Below are 17,272 nucleotides of genomic sequence, written 5' to 3'. Positions count from 1 at the left end.
ATTCACTCCCTTAGACAAAAGTTCAAGATCCCACCTTCACTAGCATGGCATTTAAGCCATATTTTACACGACTCTTTGCATACCAGAACCAATGCTCTATACATACTGGGGGGTTTGTGGGGTTAGCATTGGCATACTGTGGTCAAGATACACTAATACGTTAGAGAACAAATTGTTGGACGACCTTTCCTTGATATAAATGCGTTGCGCTAATATTTACCAAAATAAACAACCAATGGTACAAAAGAAGAAGCAGCCAACACATGATATGAAAGTACAGGCATGAGTAACGTTTCCGTAGCCATTAGTGTGAATTAAAAGCAGATTTATAGAAACAAATAACAGGAGGTAGCAGCAATAAAAACGTGTATTTGAAAAAAAAACGCCAACTCATTGCGACGAGAATGACATCGAAGAGCTTCCGCTTCTCGTTGCTCGTATTGAATATTTGTGAAGTTGAATCCCACTGTGTTGGGACACCTTAGGTGACACCGTTTTCTAAAACAATACCAGCTTTCAGTAGGCGGGTAAAGTTATGTACGGCAGCCACTATTGCAATAAATGGTTATCAATACAAACGACGTGAAGCAACGAATTTAGCTACGAGCAACACAGTTGCATGGGTTTTTGTTGCATTTCAAAAGCCTACTTTTTGAAGCGTAAGCTGTGTTCAATACTATTTCCATAGAAGTTTTTGCACATGTGCAATTTCACCAATGAACAATGACCACTGCTTTTGGGATTAGGACGCAACCAACATTACTAACTCAAGAGCGCTGATCGAACCAAAATTCAGATTGATAAAAACTGTTCTGGGGAGTATCGTGGGCATACGACCTGAATATTTTCGGCGTCTTCCTTTGTAAGAAGGGGAGATGGGGAGAGGACTGGAACCACTCTTTTCTCTCTCATTTTCCGGTCTGTTGCCGACATCATGTTGGCATGCGACTCGTGCAACTAAAGTGGATTAACCTTTCTTTTACGAAATCATTTGATTTGGACCAAAATTCATAAGTCGCTCGGTGTTACACTTGAGGTTTATTAATTCTTACACAAGATCGTATATTTAATGCTTTTTGATCAATTTAAAGGCTGTCGCGAGTTATATCCTCAAGTCACAAGTGCTGTCTTGCCACATCATTAATACAAAAACAACTTTTTTTAGCGGATTTGAACTTAAACATGGGCCAAGGACCGAATCATTCACCTCAGTAATACTTTTAATCCGTTTTACGCTCGGCCAACTAAACCGATCCCAAGCATCTGATGATGAAGGGCCATATGATGTACTTTCCGGTGTGTTGTCTATGAAACAAATCCATACAAACAATAGCACCAAAATATTTGTAAATAGTCAAGGTCCACTGGAAGGCTGTCTATCGCGCACCGTATCGCGACATGTATTTCTATGTTAATTCCAATACAGCGATCTTGCAGACAGCTCAGTTCGTTGGTATTGAGAAACAGCGACATCTGGCGATTGAAAGATATTCTATTTCGTACCTGGGCTTACCTTGTCGAAGTATTCGTGATTTGCCGGAGCCACCACTTGGAGGAAACCGTACAATGATATGGGATGGGAAGAAGCAAGCGAATATACTTGCGCTAAGTTGAAGTTGTTCTCACTTACAGCCTAAAATCCAACAGCATTTTATGCTATTTGTGATGGTATTTTTTCCTTAGCAAATGTAGTCTACTGTACGGAAGAAAACTGTCGGCGTAGTTACAAATCACACACTGGGCTGTATTTTTATGCATTTATAAAAGATACCATATCATGCCAAAAATACATTATATGTACTTTGACTAAGTTTTTTTAGTTCTGACATCAATTTTGGACTACGTATGTGAAAATTTGGCAAAGAAATTCACCTTTGCACGGTTTTTGGTGTGTTGGGTAACCATTTCAGCAAATTCTGTCATTTCGCCTGCTCTTAAACTGGTCAGTTTTGAAGTATGAAGCAGTTCGTTTGCCGTCTTCGTAGCCTCAACAGCCATGGTATGGCCGTAGGCTGCCAAAGTCACCAAACGCAAACACCTTGTCACGCTATCTCTAGTGAGTCCTGCAGCCACAGACGACGAAGATCTTGTCCTTGTTAGGTTTCGGTTTGAAGTCTCTCGTTTCTTGCAATTCAATAACAGCCTGTCGCTCATAACCTTGGCAAAGCATACGCAAAGCACACACCGACTAAATTAGTCGGCGGTGTCGTTAACTAATTTTCTCTGAACGCACCAGTTCTGTCAGTAGTAATACATACCTGTAACGTACAACATGGAGCTCCCAAAGCACATTCAGAACAACAATGCGCCTTTGTTGCGTAATAAACTTTCGCAATTCGCATAAATTTTTACATTGATTTTATGTTTATTAGTGTTTTTTTACATTATAAAGCGAAAAGACATCAATAAAATAAAAAATATCTGCAGGTGAGTAATTACATAATTTAAAACCTGTTAACTCGAGAGATAGAAAATCATTTCCGATTTTATGTGTTTGTCTTCGTACTTATGTCTCTAATAAGTGTCACAACCAAATTATTTCAAAACGCTTAATTTATCAAACACAAAATACAGTTTATACATGCTTTATATTCACAAACAGCACGGGAAGCAATGGGGTTTTACTGTCAGCTCATTGAATGTGAAAATCAGAAACGAACTTTAATTTGTAAGGTTGCAAACTGGTCGGATACATTTTGTTATCTCGAAACAGTGGTTGCAAAAAGATACAATAGAAGGTTTGAAAGTGAGAAGACATAGCGACTAATCCTGAACTTACCAAGAATACAACAAGAAATGTAAAGAAAAACAACAGTGCAGCGATAAAAACCGTAACATTTTATCCTCATGCTGACAGCAACCTCTGCCTCCTTCTGAAAGCTTCAATTCGACGCCATGCGTACGGATAACGCCTTCGCCACAGCATTTTTCTGTACCGATTACGACGGAGTTTCTGGATTGATTTACCATGAACTGGTCTTTTGGCCTTGGGCTTTCTCTTCGGCTCTGATCGTCGAGACAAGTTCGGCAGGGTTGTTGCAACCAGGCCAGCCGGTCGACCATGCACCTGAGGCCGTTGGATGGCGCTAGAAAGCTGTTTGGTTGGAATAGGAACGCATGACGTACCGTCGCCCTGGAAACCTTTTCTGCAGTGACAGCGGTAGGATCCTAACGTGTTGTGGCATATCCCGGAATTACCGCACATGTGCTGGCCCGTGAGGCACTCGTTGATGTCTAAAAATAGTTTTTAGTTCAGCGTTAGAGAAAGTGGGAATTTATTGCTTTGCACAGCATTAACAGCAGACTTTTATAATGATAAAAGCTATTTACACTAACTGTTTGGTTAAGTAAACAGGGCACGCCTGTCAGAACTAAACAGGACCTGTTGCTTCAGACATTTTTAACAAGGTTTGTGAACTCCCATACACAAGTTCAACGAGCATTTATCACGTAGTAGATTTGGCGATAACCGCGCATTGCCAATTGACAAGCTACGCGATCTGACGATAGGCTGCGTTCCCACGACATGCAAGTCGCCATTGCGACATCAAATGTTTCCTTCGCGCCCTACAAGGACACGTGTGACAACACTCCCGTGCCAAATGTTGTAGTGACCATTCACCAAAACACAATAGTTTATATTTGGAAAGGACTTGCATTGCGCGAAAGACAAAACTATACAACAATCAAAATCATTACGTTATTGTGAGATCCCTGTTGGTGCGAAACCGTTGTTATCTGTTTGCTTAACGTGTCAATCAGCAGCATCTTAGCTTTGGCTTATCTTTTAGTGTTTTTTTAATACCGCTAAAACAACCCATTAATTGACACACAAGTTTATGAAAGCGAACTTTGAGAGACAACTGATAACATTGTATTTGATGCTGTTATGTTCAATTTTGCAAAACCATACAAAAACTTGTGATCTCCTATGTAATGAACATTTTATTTATTCTTCAACGGAGATTTTACTTTCGTTTTCGTTTTATTCTCCAACTAATACCTTCGCACGTGGATGAATCGCTGTTGTTGATCAGGATGAAACCTTTCGTGCATTCACATCTGAAACTTCCAATTGTGTTGTGGCACCAGTTTCGGTTTTTACAAGTGTGCCTTCCAAGTTTGCATTCGTTAATGTCTGAACAGAAAACGGAATCAGAGAAGAAATCCGGAAATAAATACAAATAACGCTAAATGTACAAGCATATGTGTAGAATAAATCCTGTTTAGTTACTTTGATTGCAAAATAAATTCCGATTCTTATGTTTCTCGTGCGACTAAAGGTATCATTACTTGCATGGAAAAACTGTGCCGTGCTGTGTGTTTCCTGATCACTCAAAAGACACTCTAACAGCCATGTCGCCTGGTTTTGGTTTTACATAATGTATCAAGTTCTTTGAACAGTCATTATCCCCCAAACCATTTGCTCAAATCAAGACTGTGAATCGCTTCAAGCACAATAAATTGTTTACTCCACTCGAAGACAACAGCCAGCAAACAATTCCGACTCCAACAGAAGGATGCAATTAATTTTCACTTACCGACGCATTTCCGTCTGTTTCTCGCCAGCTTAAATCCGCTTGGGCATTTGCAAGTGGCAGTCGTGGCAGATGCCATCACGCACTTATGTTGGCACTTGGCTCTTGCGCATAGACTTGCTCCTGCGGACAAAATCATTACGATTAAAGAGCTCTACAAACCGTGGCACTCCAGTAAATATCCAATTTGTGGCTACAAGGCCAAAGTGCCGTACGTAATTGGCACATATTTAATAACCAGTTGTGGCAGATTTTTTCTGCTTAAAGTAGAAGCATTAAAAAACATTACCGCAATCTTAGAGGTAACAATACAGCTGTTACGTATACCAAGAGGTTTATGTGGTGGATAACGCCAATATAAAAGTACCACTAAAACCATACGTATTTCAAAGAAACGTGACTATGATGCAAGCGATTGTAGGCGATAAGCTCACTATATATAAGTACTTATATACTGGTACATTTTTCAGTGGTATCGACTCAACTAAAACTTATGCGAATATCCATTTAAAGACATGGAGCCACATTAAAGCTACAAACAAAATAATGAAGAAGTACAATTTATGCTGTTGACACCGCATGCATGCTGTAAATGACGTTAGCATAGAATGTATAGAGTCACAAAAAATAACAGAACAATGCGGCGGTTTGTCAGTGGTGAAATGCAAAAGAAAAGGAAAAACCGAAAACCCCTGCAGTGAAAATAAGCAAACCATGACATGAGACTGTCAGAGACAGGGGTGTTTTTTATGGAGACACACCACTTCGGTAACACCAAAGTATTCCACCAAAGATCCATGTCGTATATTTTATTGCCGTTTGTTCGGGACGATGAACCGGACTCTTATTTTATAATAGAAATGTTGCGAACAAGTCAATCTCAATTAAACTTCATTCTCATTAAGGGAGATGATGTGGTGTTAAATACACGTTCTTCTTTTAAAATTAATAGCAGCAACAATACAACGAGTCGGCGATTGGCCGTTAGTTACATGCTGTGGGAAAGGATGTTGTTCATACGCGAATATCCCACGGCTAAAGGCGTCAGCGAGAGTGCTGGGAAATCGAATTTTGGTCGCAATAAACCTCAAAAACACGGACGCAGTTGTTGTTGAACTGACTTTTCGAGGAATTCCGACGGGTCGGAGGCATGTATATATATTCACTCCTTCGCGTTTAAGATTTTGGGTTTCAGTTCCTTTGGTTTCAAACGCAGCTGTGTTTCCTAAAATCACCAACCGCAGGAAAGTTGCAATGACCAGATACCATGTTACAAAATTAACTCGATCTAAACGAAAAAATGAATTTTAGGAGGAAAATGCGTTTTACAAGGATTTGCATCTACCATTAATGCTGCGAAAGTCACAATTTTTTAGCTGTCATCGGCAAATTGGTCTCATTCTTTAAAAGAAATTGCATAGAAAAGAGAAATTCGGAGACGAAACAGAGGGAAATATGGGTGGGGGGACACCGCCGCTTGCGGAGAATACCGGTCGACGTGCACTCACCCGACTGGTAAGGAAGGTATCCGAAAGCGGCAAGGAAGCGGTTAGTGGCTGCGCTGGCGGCCGTGGTGGTGTGCCGTACGTCGCGCAGCAGGGTGGTAAAGAGCGGGTTCCGGCTCGCCTCGTCATGCTGGCCGAGGCGCCGCGACTGACGTTTCCACACCATACGTGTACCTGTCAGCCTCCGCGGGTCGGGGATTCCCCTTATACCGGCGGGGCGTTGGGGTGGGCGTGGGCGTGATCGAGGCGATGATGTGTTGGATGTCAGGGTGGAGTTGTGACCGCGCTGCGCCCTACTGCATGTGTGTCCGTCGGCCATCAGTTCGAAGCCTTTGCGGCAAACGCAGGTGTAACTTCCCGCAGTGTTCTTGCAGCGGTGCGAGCATAGGTGAGTCCGCTTGCTGCACTCGTTCAGATCTGTAAGATACGAAAATAGGATCTCTTGACATTACCGTATGACATAGCAGACATAACACAAGTTGCCTATGGGTAAGGTATAGGTCCCTTGACGCATCGCTACAACACATGACCTCACAAACTTCTACTGAGAAAAGCCTCACTTTACTTTGTAAATAGTACGAAGTATCCGCTTACACGCAGAGTATTAGGTTCGAGCGCCCAACTAATTATTGGAGTCGCAGTAAACATTTGGTATGCGCCCGAAGGAATATTTGACACTTCTGTGGTAACGCCTTGGTTAATTCAACAAGCTTCAGCAAACATTAATTAGAAGATCAAATATACGTTAATTATTCAAACGTTAATTAGATAGATCAAATTATTGAACTGGTGCTTTGTAATTTCCTGAAAATAGCCAGTTTCTATGTTAGTGTGGGATGGGTGTACTCAAAAGGGAAAAAGTGGTGTTCTACTTTGTGAACTTTGCATAAAGCGGTTAATATAAACCAGTCGTATGTAGTGCAACACGGCCAATAGAAAAAATGTCACAAAATTATGTTGATTTATTCTTGAAGTCGCTTTGAAACCAGTGATAACTGCGGGACTAAAAGGATTAGAAAGCCGCAAATCATATGTTTGTTTTCAAGTTTAAATTATACTTCCTCCGTTTCGCATTATTCATGCGGAGATCGGCGTCCGGGTTACGCGGCTGTGTGAAGCACAAAACGTCAACAGTATCGCTCTTGGCGTTTTCCCAAATAATCTGTATATTTACATCACGTGTGCATGGATTTGATTTTGTTTTACTTCTGCTAGAGCTATTTCAGCCGGTTTAGAAATTTTTCTATCTTATGCTGCTGGGTGGTTACAATTTTGACATGTAGCCCGCCGGTAACCAAACCCATTTGAACTCTAATCCGACAATTAAGACAATTCACCTTTTCCGCAGTACTTCCCACGCCATCCACGCTGACACACACACTTCGCACCAAGGCAAGTTCCGTGCAGACAAGTCTTTCCAGGTCGACATCTTTCTGCAACACAAATCGTATAAAAAATAATCAGCTGTTGTTCAACCTTTTCAAACACATAATATTTGAGAAGGTGCAGTGTTATTTCTATGTTTCCCTTTTAAATAGAATAAGGAAGTCCGTTTGCAAATGTTTTAGGAAACATTTCAATTTTTGTTCATTGAGTGAGTCATATGTTTCAGATTGGTTTGGCATAACCTGGAAAAACCGCGTTTTTCCCCAAACAATCAGGCCAAATAAGCCTTTTGTGATTGCAAACAAACGCCAACTTCTGCAGCCAAACCCATCCGAGGAAAGAGGAAAAGTCACCAAAAAGCGAAATAATTTCGACTTAAGGATCAATTGACACTAAATCGATAACGGCCTGGCGCTGGACAACCAATTAAAAGGTCGACATGTGCCAAAGCAGGTTGTGGTATTGCATGGTAGGGCCGAACAAGAAGCAGTTGCCAGAGTCAGGAAGTTTGTTCGCCGTGTTTTGACATGACTAAATTTCCTGCTTGGGTGCGAAAACCGCCAATGGAATCTGTGCGGAGATTTCTTCACGTATGGCAATTATTCAACACACAAAAGGCGCTATTTTGTTACAAGCTACTGGTTCATGCACATTGCATATTGGTGTTTTAAATTGTCTCCCGGCTTTACAAAAGCTATCGAGGCCACGCTTTTTCTCCATATTTACACGATGAGTCAGGTTTCGTGATACACAAACTGCTGTGCAATTCCAACGCCGTTCGTTTGACGTTACTGTCGGAAAAAGAAGAGATGACAATTGCGCCCATGTGAACCCTGTCGCCGAAAATTCCCACGAGCATTCAAGGTCCCCAAAGGACTTTCACTGGGACTTTAAACTTGAGCCATTGACCCGTTTGCAACTCGGGCGTTTGATGTGAGGCCAGACGCCCACTCGAAACATTGGAGTTATCTGACAAGAAGTGTAACGAGAAAAGACGCCTGGTCTCGTGGAAGTATACGAATCGTTTTTCGTTTTTGTAGTTTAAGAACTCCTTAAAGGTAAGTATCGGAAAGGGATGTTTGCCAACCCGTGATTTTAAATTACGGTAATAAAAGATTTATTTTGCGATCACGACGAAGTTAGTACAGTACTACATACGAAATTTCTTTAAAAAGACAATACGCTTTTCCATATAGCACTAAAAGAACATTTCTTTTTTGCTGGTCTTTTTGTTGTTTTGTGTACATGCATTTATCGTATAAATACTATAAACATATAAGAAAAAATACAACTTTCCAATGTGAAACATATCCGTGTCGGTGTCATATACATATACATATATCCATGAAGCAAGAATGCCACGCTGCAGCATGACGGCAAACTCAACCGCTCGAACAAATTATTTTGGCATTTACACATTTCATCACGCCACCCATCACGCACCTGCCGGGCCCGCAAATCCGACAGGCGTTCTGAAAAACGAGCGATTTTACAACGCCCGCCCTGACCTGCAGTGCAAGGAAACGGAGCAGCTCAAACGGGGCGTCAACGACTTGGCATAGGCAGCTTGCATTAACACGCAGCTGTGCTGAGCGCTTTTGCCCAGTTGACGCCCGAAATGTCATTGTGGGTTTTGCTGAAACCAGAAGATATTTCCAAATACGAACTTTAGTCGAAGGTGGCACGCAGCATACCCTTGACCTCATCATTTCTACAAATACTGTTATAATCGGCACATGGCTTCGGAGCAACGACTTGTGGATTAAAGGATGATTGACTGGCCAGTGGCACGACAGTTCGAATCGTCTTGGCCGAGTTCCTGGATGATTTTCCTATTGCTTCCCGCGGTACGGAATGTGACAAACGATTTCCCTCAGGCCGAGTCATCTTAATTGAACTTGATGAATAATTCAGGAGCGGAGTTTATGCTTTAAAGGCGAGGCTTGGTACACGACGCTGCTGCACCGTGGGACAAACGGACGTTGCTGTAAGCTCTTCGGAAATGACTGAATCAACTCTGGCGCCATTTATTGCCATGTTTCGTTGGCATTAGGTGTCCGCTTTGCTCAAATGCACTTAACCGGTCATTTTAAATTAATAATTGCCACCCGTCAGTATTATAAGCGCTGGAACATCATTACAACGTTTACATATGCATTTTAACGCATTACCCGCTGATGATCTTTGTTCTAAATGCTTATGGTATGTTAGTTTTTTCCAGTATTCCCCACTTCTTCTGGATATTTAAATATTCTACGACTCTGGGGCAAATTTATATATATGTGTGAGCGGTACGAAAAAGGCTAGTAATAAAATGTTTACACACCACTGCAGGGTTTTTACAGGGCAACCGCAAATTCATCGTTAGTCCAATGATACCCGGAATCGCTTGAATCGGTACGCAGAAGTTGGGTCAAACCGGAAAAACGATTACCAGTCCACTTTCCCGCTCGACCGCAAATGAATGCCAGGAAATTAAGGCGCTCAGCCCCGGCCGATTGCTTGCTCTGTCTCAATTGGTCGCATCGATCGCATATATTGCCTGTCTTTTTGCTTGCTGCGGCCACTCGCGGATGTTGAAAAAATTCGTAAACATTTACCTAATACGGTGTTCGGCAATACGGCCAATAGTTTCGCTGTTTGATTCCTGCTAACGCACATTGCGTTGTGACAGGATCGTTTTACAATACTAATGAGGTACCTATTGCAAAATTAAAGACGACTAAATCATTTATTGTTATGAGAAATTTAATAAATGTTAAAGTTGATTATTCGACAACACAAATTGCGGTTGTTGTGAATTTTAAGGACAAGAAAACAACTTGGTTGTTGTGAGCGCGTTTCAGTAAAATGAGTGCACAACATGTTTTTCTTCAAACTAGTGCCGTGTGAGGGAGGTGGGAACCACCAACAGCCACCAATATATAGTCTGTGGTAAGTACGATCAGAATTATCTGTGTACAGGGAAAATAAACCGTTATAAACACTCCCAACCTGCGACGGCAGCAGTGGAGCAGATGCGGTCTGCAGTGAACATACTGACCACATTCAAGACCGCACAAATTTTCTGCACGATTTTAAAAACGCAGAATGCTTTAACGCATGAACACCTTGGGTGGCCTTTATGTGTTTGTTTCTAAATGCTATTGCTTGACCACACACAAAATCTCTTTTCTATTGTTGTTTCGTCGTGGTTAATTATTGTGTACAAAAGAATACGTTTAAACCACACTTTAAAATTATCTACTTTCATTTTAAACGCACGTGCGGTGACTACTTTCAAATCGCGTCAACATGTCGATTTTTTTCAAAAAAAACTGCAAACCTGTTTTCACAGAGTCTTATATTGTTGATTCCATTTTAATACTTACTTGGGGGCGAAGCTGAAGAGAGAAGAGGTTGCGGTTTTGTGGGCAGTGTCTCAGACGGAGGGCGTCGATTTCTGATGCATGCAACGACCTTGCCGCCACGGTTACAGAGGAAATAATCGGCAGAGAGATTGGGGTACGGGTTGTATTGCTTGTAACCCACTGACAACAGTTCGTGTCTGGAACAAACGTAGAAGCAAATAAATTCAAAGGAAAAATGAGAAGGATTGCCTTTCCTATGATGCGTAGACAGTTCCCTATAATGCTGTGTATACAAACGGGCTTTGTGTTTGTGGCTTAGCAAATCCTTCAAGTGCGCAAATAATAGGATGGCCTCTAATATCCGTGAAACTGACAATGGTTTGACATTACTATCGAAAGCGGAACGGGCTTCTCTGAGAACGGATTTCAGTGCCTATAGTTAGAAATATTTTGCAGCAACGCACCATGTGCTGTATATTTTATAGTCAAATTGTCTTTGTACTAATACCGCAATAGCTATAGACAGCGAAAGTTCCAATCGTTGGTTTGGAGACCCACGCCAATTTTACACGTTTAAACCCAGCATATTAGTAACATTTCTATCATGAACAAATCCCAGACCAAACATAACCGCGTTTATATAACGCTGCGTGAAAGTATTTTAATTTTAATCATACCAAATCTAATACAAACATGATTAAACGGTGTTACATAAGTTTACCAACTTTCTACATTCAATAAGGCTTAGCCAGTGGTTTGAGATTCCGAAAATATCAAGATTAAATCGCGGGTATCATTTCGTTCATGTCGCACGTCTCACCCAAGAGAAGCGATGTTTATGGTGTTTGTTTTGCTGCTTGGTACCATACAGCTCTCACCAACCAAGATCGCGAAGATTATCTGCGGTCACTAGCATATCCCAAATCGTGTAGCCGTGTGATGTTTCTGTACACCCGTAATTAATATCTGCAGACGGCACTCCCAACACAACGCCTGGATGAGACCGAAGAGGAACGTCCGCAGCTTTGGAGCGGGGTGAGGAAACCGCAAACATGCCGTGAATTGCGTTGTTGCCAAATCGAATGTGGCGTTCTGGCAAGCCCAATCACAAGACTTAGCGTGTTTGTGAGTCATAGGTCCTGTATATTAGTCAGCTACCCGCTATCTTAAGCAGTGACGACGATCATAACAACACTTGAACTGTTCCGTCAAGTCGCCACTCCAGCTCCTTTGCGCTTGCGGTCTTTATCGCAAGTTGACGTTTTGCGCTGCGGGGATTGCACTGAAAAGCACCCCGCTGTCTACTGATTTTTGGTGGCTGGATTTACTTGTTTTATGATTGTGAAATATGTCATGTCATACTTGTCACAGATTTGCTGGCTGAAATTATGCGGGATAGCGTTTTACAAATTAATAGCAAGTAATTTCGTCAAATCAAATACAAAAATGTCTTGTTCCCAAAATACTGCCTTATGTGTTTTTTGCGACTACTCAACACATTTACTTGAGTATGAGCAAATCATCGACAGTCTTTGTAAAAAAAACACGCACGGATTTCTGCGCCAGTAATTACTTCATCAGCACACGCGAACCGGCAATAATGTACACAGTCCCTATTCATGGGGCAATAAGTAAACCCACCATGCGTATTAACAATATACACCGGAGACAAACAGATCGTACCTAATTTAAGTCTAGCATTACAAACTTCGGTGCAAACTTTTGCCGCAAAGCTATAGGTGGCTAGTCGTACTTCGTATTTGCCCAACGTTACGGATTGGTGGGTGAAAAAGTTGTTGCCGTCAACACAATACTGATTTATTCATCGTCCACATGCCCCTATAGTTATCTCCGAAAGATGCGTTGCGAACAAAACGATTAAGTCGAAAAAATTTATGACTCCTTTCATAGGTTTAGGATATTACCTTGTGACTGAAGTCGGAAGCTGAGCCCATGAGCTTGAATACACGGCCACCAAGACAAAAAACACTGAAGGGACGAAATCCATGCTATCTAATTAACTTCCGCGCTGCTAGACAGTTTTGAATGCCAAGAACTTTAATTTCGTTAAATCTGAAAGCACAGAAACAGTTTTAGTACATTAGGTACGGTGGCCTTCTGACTACAAGCATAAAGACTACAAGTGCCATTAAAGAGCTCTCATGACCTTTTCGTTTCTTTGTGATTATCTGCAGAGCACAGTAAAGCAAATATGTCATCTTCGAAGCCGTATCGCATATTTACGACGGGTTAAACTTTACCAAACGACTCAGTCTTTGCCACTTAGTACACTCTCAACCATGATCAATGCTTTCAGAACTTTTTCAGTCGCGTCGCAAGCGCTTTTTGCCGTTGGTCAAAGTTTGGTTTGCGTGCCCACGCCCAGTGTACATCAGCTTTTAAAAGGCACTGATCCTTTTTCTCGAGAATGTCGATCGCAGGCGGCATATGTGCCTTCGAATATACGGGAGGCCAAGTTTGGGCTCACAAGGGATTCTTTGATTTTTCTGATTAGTTCACGCCCTGACCTTAAACACCGGTGACATTTTAAGGTTTCCGCTTTTACAAGACGAGCCTCCAAGAGAAAAAGCAAACTGAATAGACGCAACGCATTTACAAACCGCAATGTTTATTAAACCATTTACTTTTACAGTCAATGTCAACTCATTGCGTCAAACGAAATCCTTGTTTTTCAAAGGTGGTCTAATGACAAACTCAGTTGTGTGCGCATTCCATGCCTCAAGTTGGCATGTCTAGCCGGGTAAAGGCCAATGACTATACAAATAACATTTACGCAATGTATGTACGACACAATCTTTGCCGACACACAAGGAAGCGCTGAAAACTGATCGTACGTCTGTGGGTTGCCTTTGAAGAGGAATACTTATTATAAGTATGTAATTACAACAACAACCCACAGCTGTTCATTAACGACTACAAGCCGACACATATGCCCCACTCGCAAATTAGGTGCCTCGGGAGCAAGATGGAAGTGAAGAATGTCGCGAGGAACGCGACTTACAGTCGGTTATTACTGCTAGATATCTGTTCTTTTTGCGCCGTTTTACCAACTAGCTTCCATGCTTGCACGAATACGAAACGATCATGTTTAGCCAAAAACTGCGAAGATTTCTTCGAACTACTAAAAAGCCATTGATCCGTACTAATCAATTGCCTGCTTCGCAATGGTAGAATACACAGCATAGCCATTAGTGCCAACGCAGCTGCATGTGTTTTGATACGCCCAACTACAGCTCCACATGTCAAGCCAAATTTTCAGACGATTTGGGGAAAGTTGCACAGAAAAAGTTGCTCGTACAATTTCCCAAAAGTCGCGGTTTGTTCCCCGCTAAGGGCATCAACCCATCAGAACGACACCTTGGAGTGCCTGTGAGTCTTAACTCTGTAATCGATACCTCTGTTCAAGGGGAGTTTGGGGCCATTAGGGTTTGGCGATAATCAGTTATGGCCGAAACCTGTAACGTGAAAGTTTTGGCGACCCCCATGAGCAGATAAGACACAACATACAGCAGATAATTTGGCATTAAAACGCTGTTGCGGTGCTTATCCCGATTAGAGTTTCACACGTAAGGAAACTGCTGTCAACCTATACCAGTGAAAATCATCGCGAAGTTTTTGGCAAATTACAGGTTTGTACAAAACATGCTCAGACGATTTCGGAAACCGTGAGTTTTTGCCAGATACGGTACAATATTTGTGACGTTGCTACGTGCATAGGTTGAACTGAGGTACTCAGCATTACACGTTTTAATTACCACCTTGCGTTAATAAGAGGTGGAGCTCAAGCAAAATAATTGCTTATATTAATAGCTCTGCTAAAGCCCGGAAGTTCACACGCTTCGATTTTATTCAAACTTCTAATGTCTGTAGACGGTATACTATCATCGATCGCATACGGAATAAAAAAGAACCGTCTTGCTGCGAGTGATTGCCATCTTGCTATAAGGGCATACAAACACTGAACATTTTCACATAATCATGCTGTAAAACAACTATGTATGGAAATTCGATCGAATGGCATGACGTGATGGTGGAAAAGTTCAAGCTCTTCACATTGTCGACGTCTTGGGTGGCAGGGCAGAGTTCTTTTCAATTTGAAGAGTGTTGAAATGTATTACCATGTACATTAGGCGCGGATACACAAGCTGTTGTGTGACAGGCTGGTTTTGCAAGGATGTTATGCGCAACAAGCTGCAAAAACAACTTTACGCCATGTGAATTCAGACATGTGTACAAAGCATAGCCAAAGGAAAATGAGGCCCCTGAAATGTAAATAAATTTATGAAAAAACGGTATAATATCCGCAATACAACGTACCATTCAATGCTTGCCATTAAAAGATCTGTCTCGTAGAGATCAGTGGTGTGGTAAGTCAGATATTGCACCATTGTGTTCCTCAAGTCCCTCGCATCAGTTGACTACATTGTTGAACACAGTGCAGGCGGAATCGGCTTGCACTCATCCGATCCACGCAGAGCGACAGAAGAAATTCGATAAATCGTGTATGTGCGGAATTTCTTGAACGGAACTCGGAGAATTTATTGTTTGAGTGTTACGGCCCTCACCTCAAACATTACAAGTAACGTCGGCCATTGGGAGATGTAGGAATAGTCGTTAACCGATTAAATATGATATTTACAGTTGATGTTTGCAGATCAAACCAAGCAATACTATCAAACCCGGAAACCTACATTATTACAACACTGTTTAAATGCATGTTTTTCGGCCATACCACAACAACTACTAATAGACTTCAGTTGTTTTATATATATTTTGTTTTTAACTATAAGATTAGCTTTGATAGTGCTGGCAGTCACACCGTCCATGTTTCAAAAAATTGTTCATATTTTTCGACAGTTGTTTATCTTTGACATCAGACCCAGAAAAACGGTCGAATAATTTGTCAAAATGAAATGCATTGCACATTATTTGGGTGCTGAGATAAATTTTCCGCAATCTTCTTCAGAGGTAAACGTTATTGAAAAGGGTATGTTAAAGCTCTGTTAAAGAAAGCTAATTTCTCGTCAAATGACCCTATAGATACCCACAACAAAGCGACATGATTTTTTGCGGTTAACGTAGGCGCTTGCAGGCATGTTTCATACGGCATCAAGCATTTTTCACACACAAAAACAATATAAAAGTTTTAGTCCCACAAATGCTGTACTGGGTAAAACCATTGGACGTAGCCTATACAGCAAAAATCAGTGAATAATCAATTATAAAGTTAACAAACGTGGAGTATATTGTGTCTGTGAATCCTGCCCATATTTTCAATTGGATGGTTGGTGTCCTACACTATCACGGAAGTATAAATCGCTTACGTACGCTTGCTGGATTCTGGGCCACTGGTTTTGTAAACAGACCTTTAATGTCTTGGTCACTTAATCGGTTTAGAAACTTTTTGGTTTACAATCTATGAGATCATCATTGACTGACAGGAAATAGTTGGCTGTAAGCCCAAAAAGGTCTGAATCAAACCATTCTCCATTTTCGTGCGAAAACATGACCTTCGCCGTTGAGTTTACCGATGTTGCTGCGCGATTATCGGATGATTAGCACGTGGTCGGAGGTTCCGGCCTCGCAAACAGCCAAGAGGAAGGCGTGCCAAAGAAGTATCATCGTGATTTGTCAGTAAAATTACAATGTTCCGGCCCCATGCGAGGTAAGTGTAAGGCGACGTTTTGCAAGAAACCACATTTAACTTGTTCCTGTTCTTGGCAATGTTCAGTATGCGGTATACTGTACTTGGGTCAAATTAAATCTTACGTTTAAATACAGTATATTTCAACCTAGTGCCTTTTCTATCACTGTGCATATTATATGCATCAAATACGGACAGAATTAGGTATTTTGGTCTTGCAAATGTCAAGTATTTACCACAACACCAATAAAGTTCAACATACTGTTTTACACCAGCTACCATAAGCTTGGTGCAACTTCTATTGTGACGTATTGATTGACTATGACGTAAAAAGGGCAAAACAAACATACCCATAGCACCCAATGCATTTGTATTTAATGCCTAGTACTTTCCAACTGCAAACTGAAAACGGTCGAAAGCGGACATGCTGGCTCTAAATCAACCTAAAAAGAGAAAGTATCAAAAACGCGTCAAGTTATTTCCAAATTATACGAAAAAACCGTACATTGCAAAGCGGAAAGCTAAAGACAACGTTTTACCGGAGAGTTTGGCCAACTTTATTGTGGAGAACGAAGTGGCCGAGCCGGTCATTTCGGAAGAGCAGTACGATCGTTGTTTGGATGTTTTATGCAGCAGCTTGTGCAGGAAGACGCAGATTGCGCGAATTCAACAAATTCTCGGTAATTCTGATGTAGGCCTACTATGTAAATGTTACTGTACGCATTTTAAGCAGAATTTTATGGGGCATATGTATTTTGCGCAAAGGTCATCGGGTCAAACGTTTCCTGTGTTACTAAGAGGCAGATTATAGACAACGTACACTGAGAC

General features: G+C 41.5%; 2 protein-coding genes across 3 annotated transcripts; both read right to left on the bottom strand.

The window, feature by feature from the left end:
• Positions 1–390: 390 nt before the first annotated feature.
• LOC145912032 (uncharacterized) lies at positions 391–2,154 on the bottom strand. The gene is made up of 5 exons (XM_082999459.1): positions 1,873–2,154; positions 1,504–1,633; positions 1,208–1,305; positions 838–957; positions 391–498 (listed from the first exon to the last, which is right to left on the bottom strand). Exons 1-5 carry the CDS (start codon positions 2,152–2,154, stop codon positions 391–393), a joined length of 738 nt encoding a protein of 245 aa, XP_082855585.1.
• A 197-nt stretch (positions 2,155–2,351) lies between these two features.
• On the bottom strand, positions 2,352–12,848 carry LOC145911064 (uncharacterized). 2 transcript variants are annotated; one of them, XM_082998306.1, is made up of 7 exons: positions 12,705–12,848; positions 10,801–10,976; positions 7,381–7,476; positions 6,047–6,460; positions 4,542–4,661; positions 4,004–4,138; positions 2,352–3,234 (listed from the first exon to the last, which is right to left on the bottom strand). In XM_082998306.1, exons 1-7 carry the CDS (start codon positions 12,785–12,787, stop codon positions 2,846–2,848), a joined length of 1,413 nt encoding a protein of 470 aa, XP_082854432.1. In that variant the 5' UTR covers positions 12,788–12,848; the 3' UTR covers positions 2,352–2,845. The 2 variants fall into 2 exon arrangements, with proteins under 2 accessions (XP_082854432.1, XP_082854433.1); XM_082998307.1 differs by having other exon boundaries at positions 6,218–6,460.
• Positions 12,849–17,272: the final 4,424 nt, after the last annotated feature.

The sequence above is a fragment of the Ascidia mentula genome, chromosome 8 (assembly GCF_947561715.1).
Source record: "Ascidia mentula chromosome 8, kaAscMent1.1, whole genome shotgun sequence".
Lineage (NCBI taxonomy): Eukaryota > Metazoa > Chordata > Ascidiacea > Phlebobranchia > Ascidiidae > Ascidia > Ascidia mentula.
This window is presented reverse-complemented; position numbering and strand designations above follow the sequence as displayed.

What these genes read in the sequence shown, in the direction of transcription:
- LOC145911064 (XM_082998306.1), bottom strand. Translation starts at nt 12,787, where the DNA reads ATGGATTTCGTCCCTTCAGTGTTTTTTGTCTTGGTGGCCGTGTATTCA. An exon ending in CTTCCGACTTCAGTCACAAG is followed by an intron (nt 10,977 to 12,704) that starts GTAATATCCTAA and finishes CGTTTGTTCCAG; the next exon opens with ACACGAACTGTTGTCAGTGG. An exon ending in AAACAGACGGAAATGCGTCG is followed by an intron (nt 4,139 to 4,541) that starts GTAAGTGAAAAT and finishes TTTTCTGTTCAG; the next exon opens with ACATTAACGAATGCAAACTT.
- LOC145912032 (XM_082999459.1), bottom strand. Translation starts at nt 2,154, where the DNA reads ATGAGCGACAGGCTGTTATTGAATTGCAAGAAACGAGAGACTTCAAAC. An exon ending in ACACCAAAAACCGTGCAAAG is followed by an intron (nt 1,634 to 1,872) that starts GTGAATTTCTTT and finishes GTTGGATTTTAG; the next exon opens with GCTGTAAGTGAGAACAACTT. An exon ending in CTTCGACAAGGTAAGCCCAG is followed by an intron (nt 1,306 to 1,503) that starts GTACGAAATAGA and finishes TTTGTTTCATAG; the next exon opens with ACAACACACCGGAAAGTACA.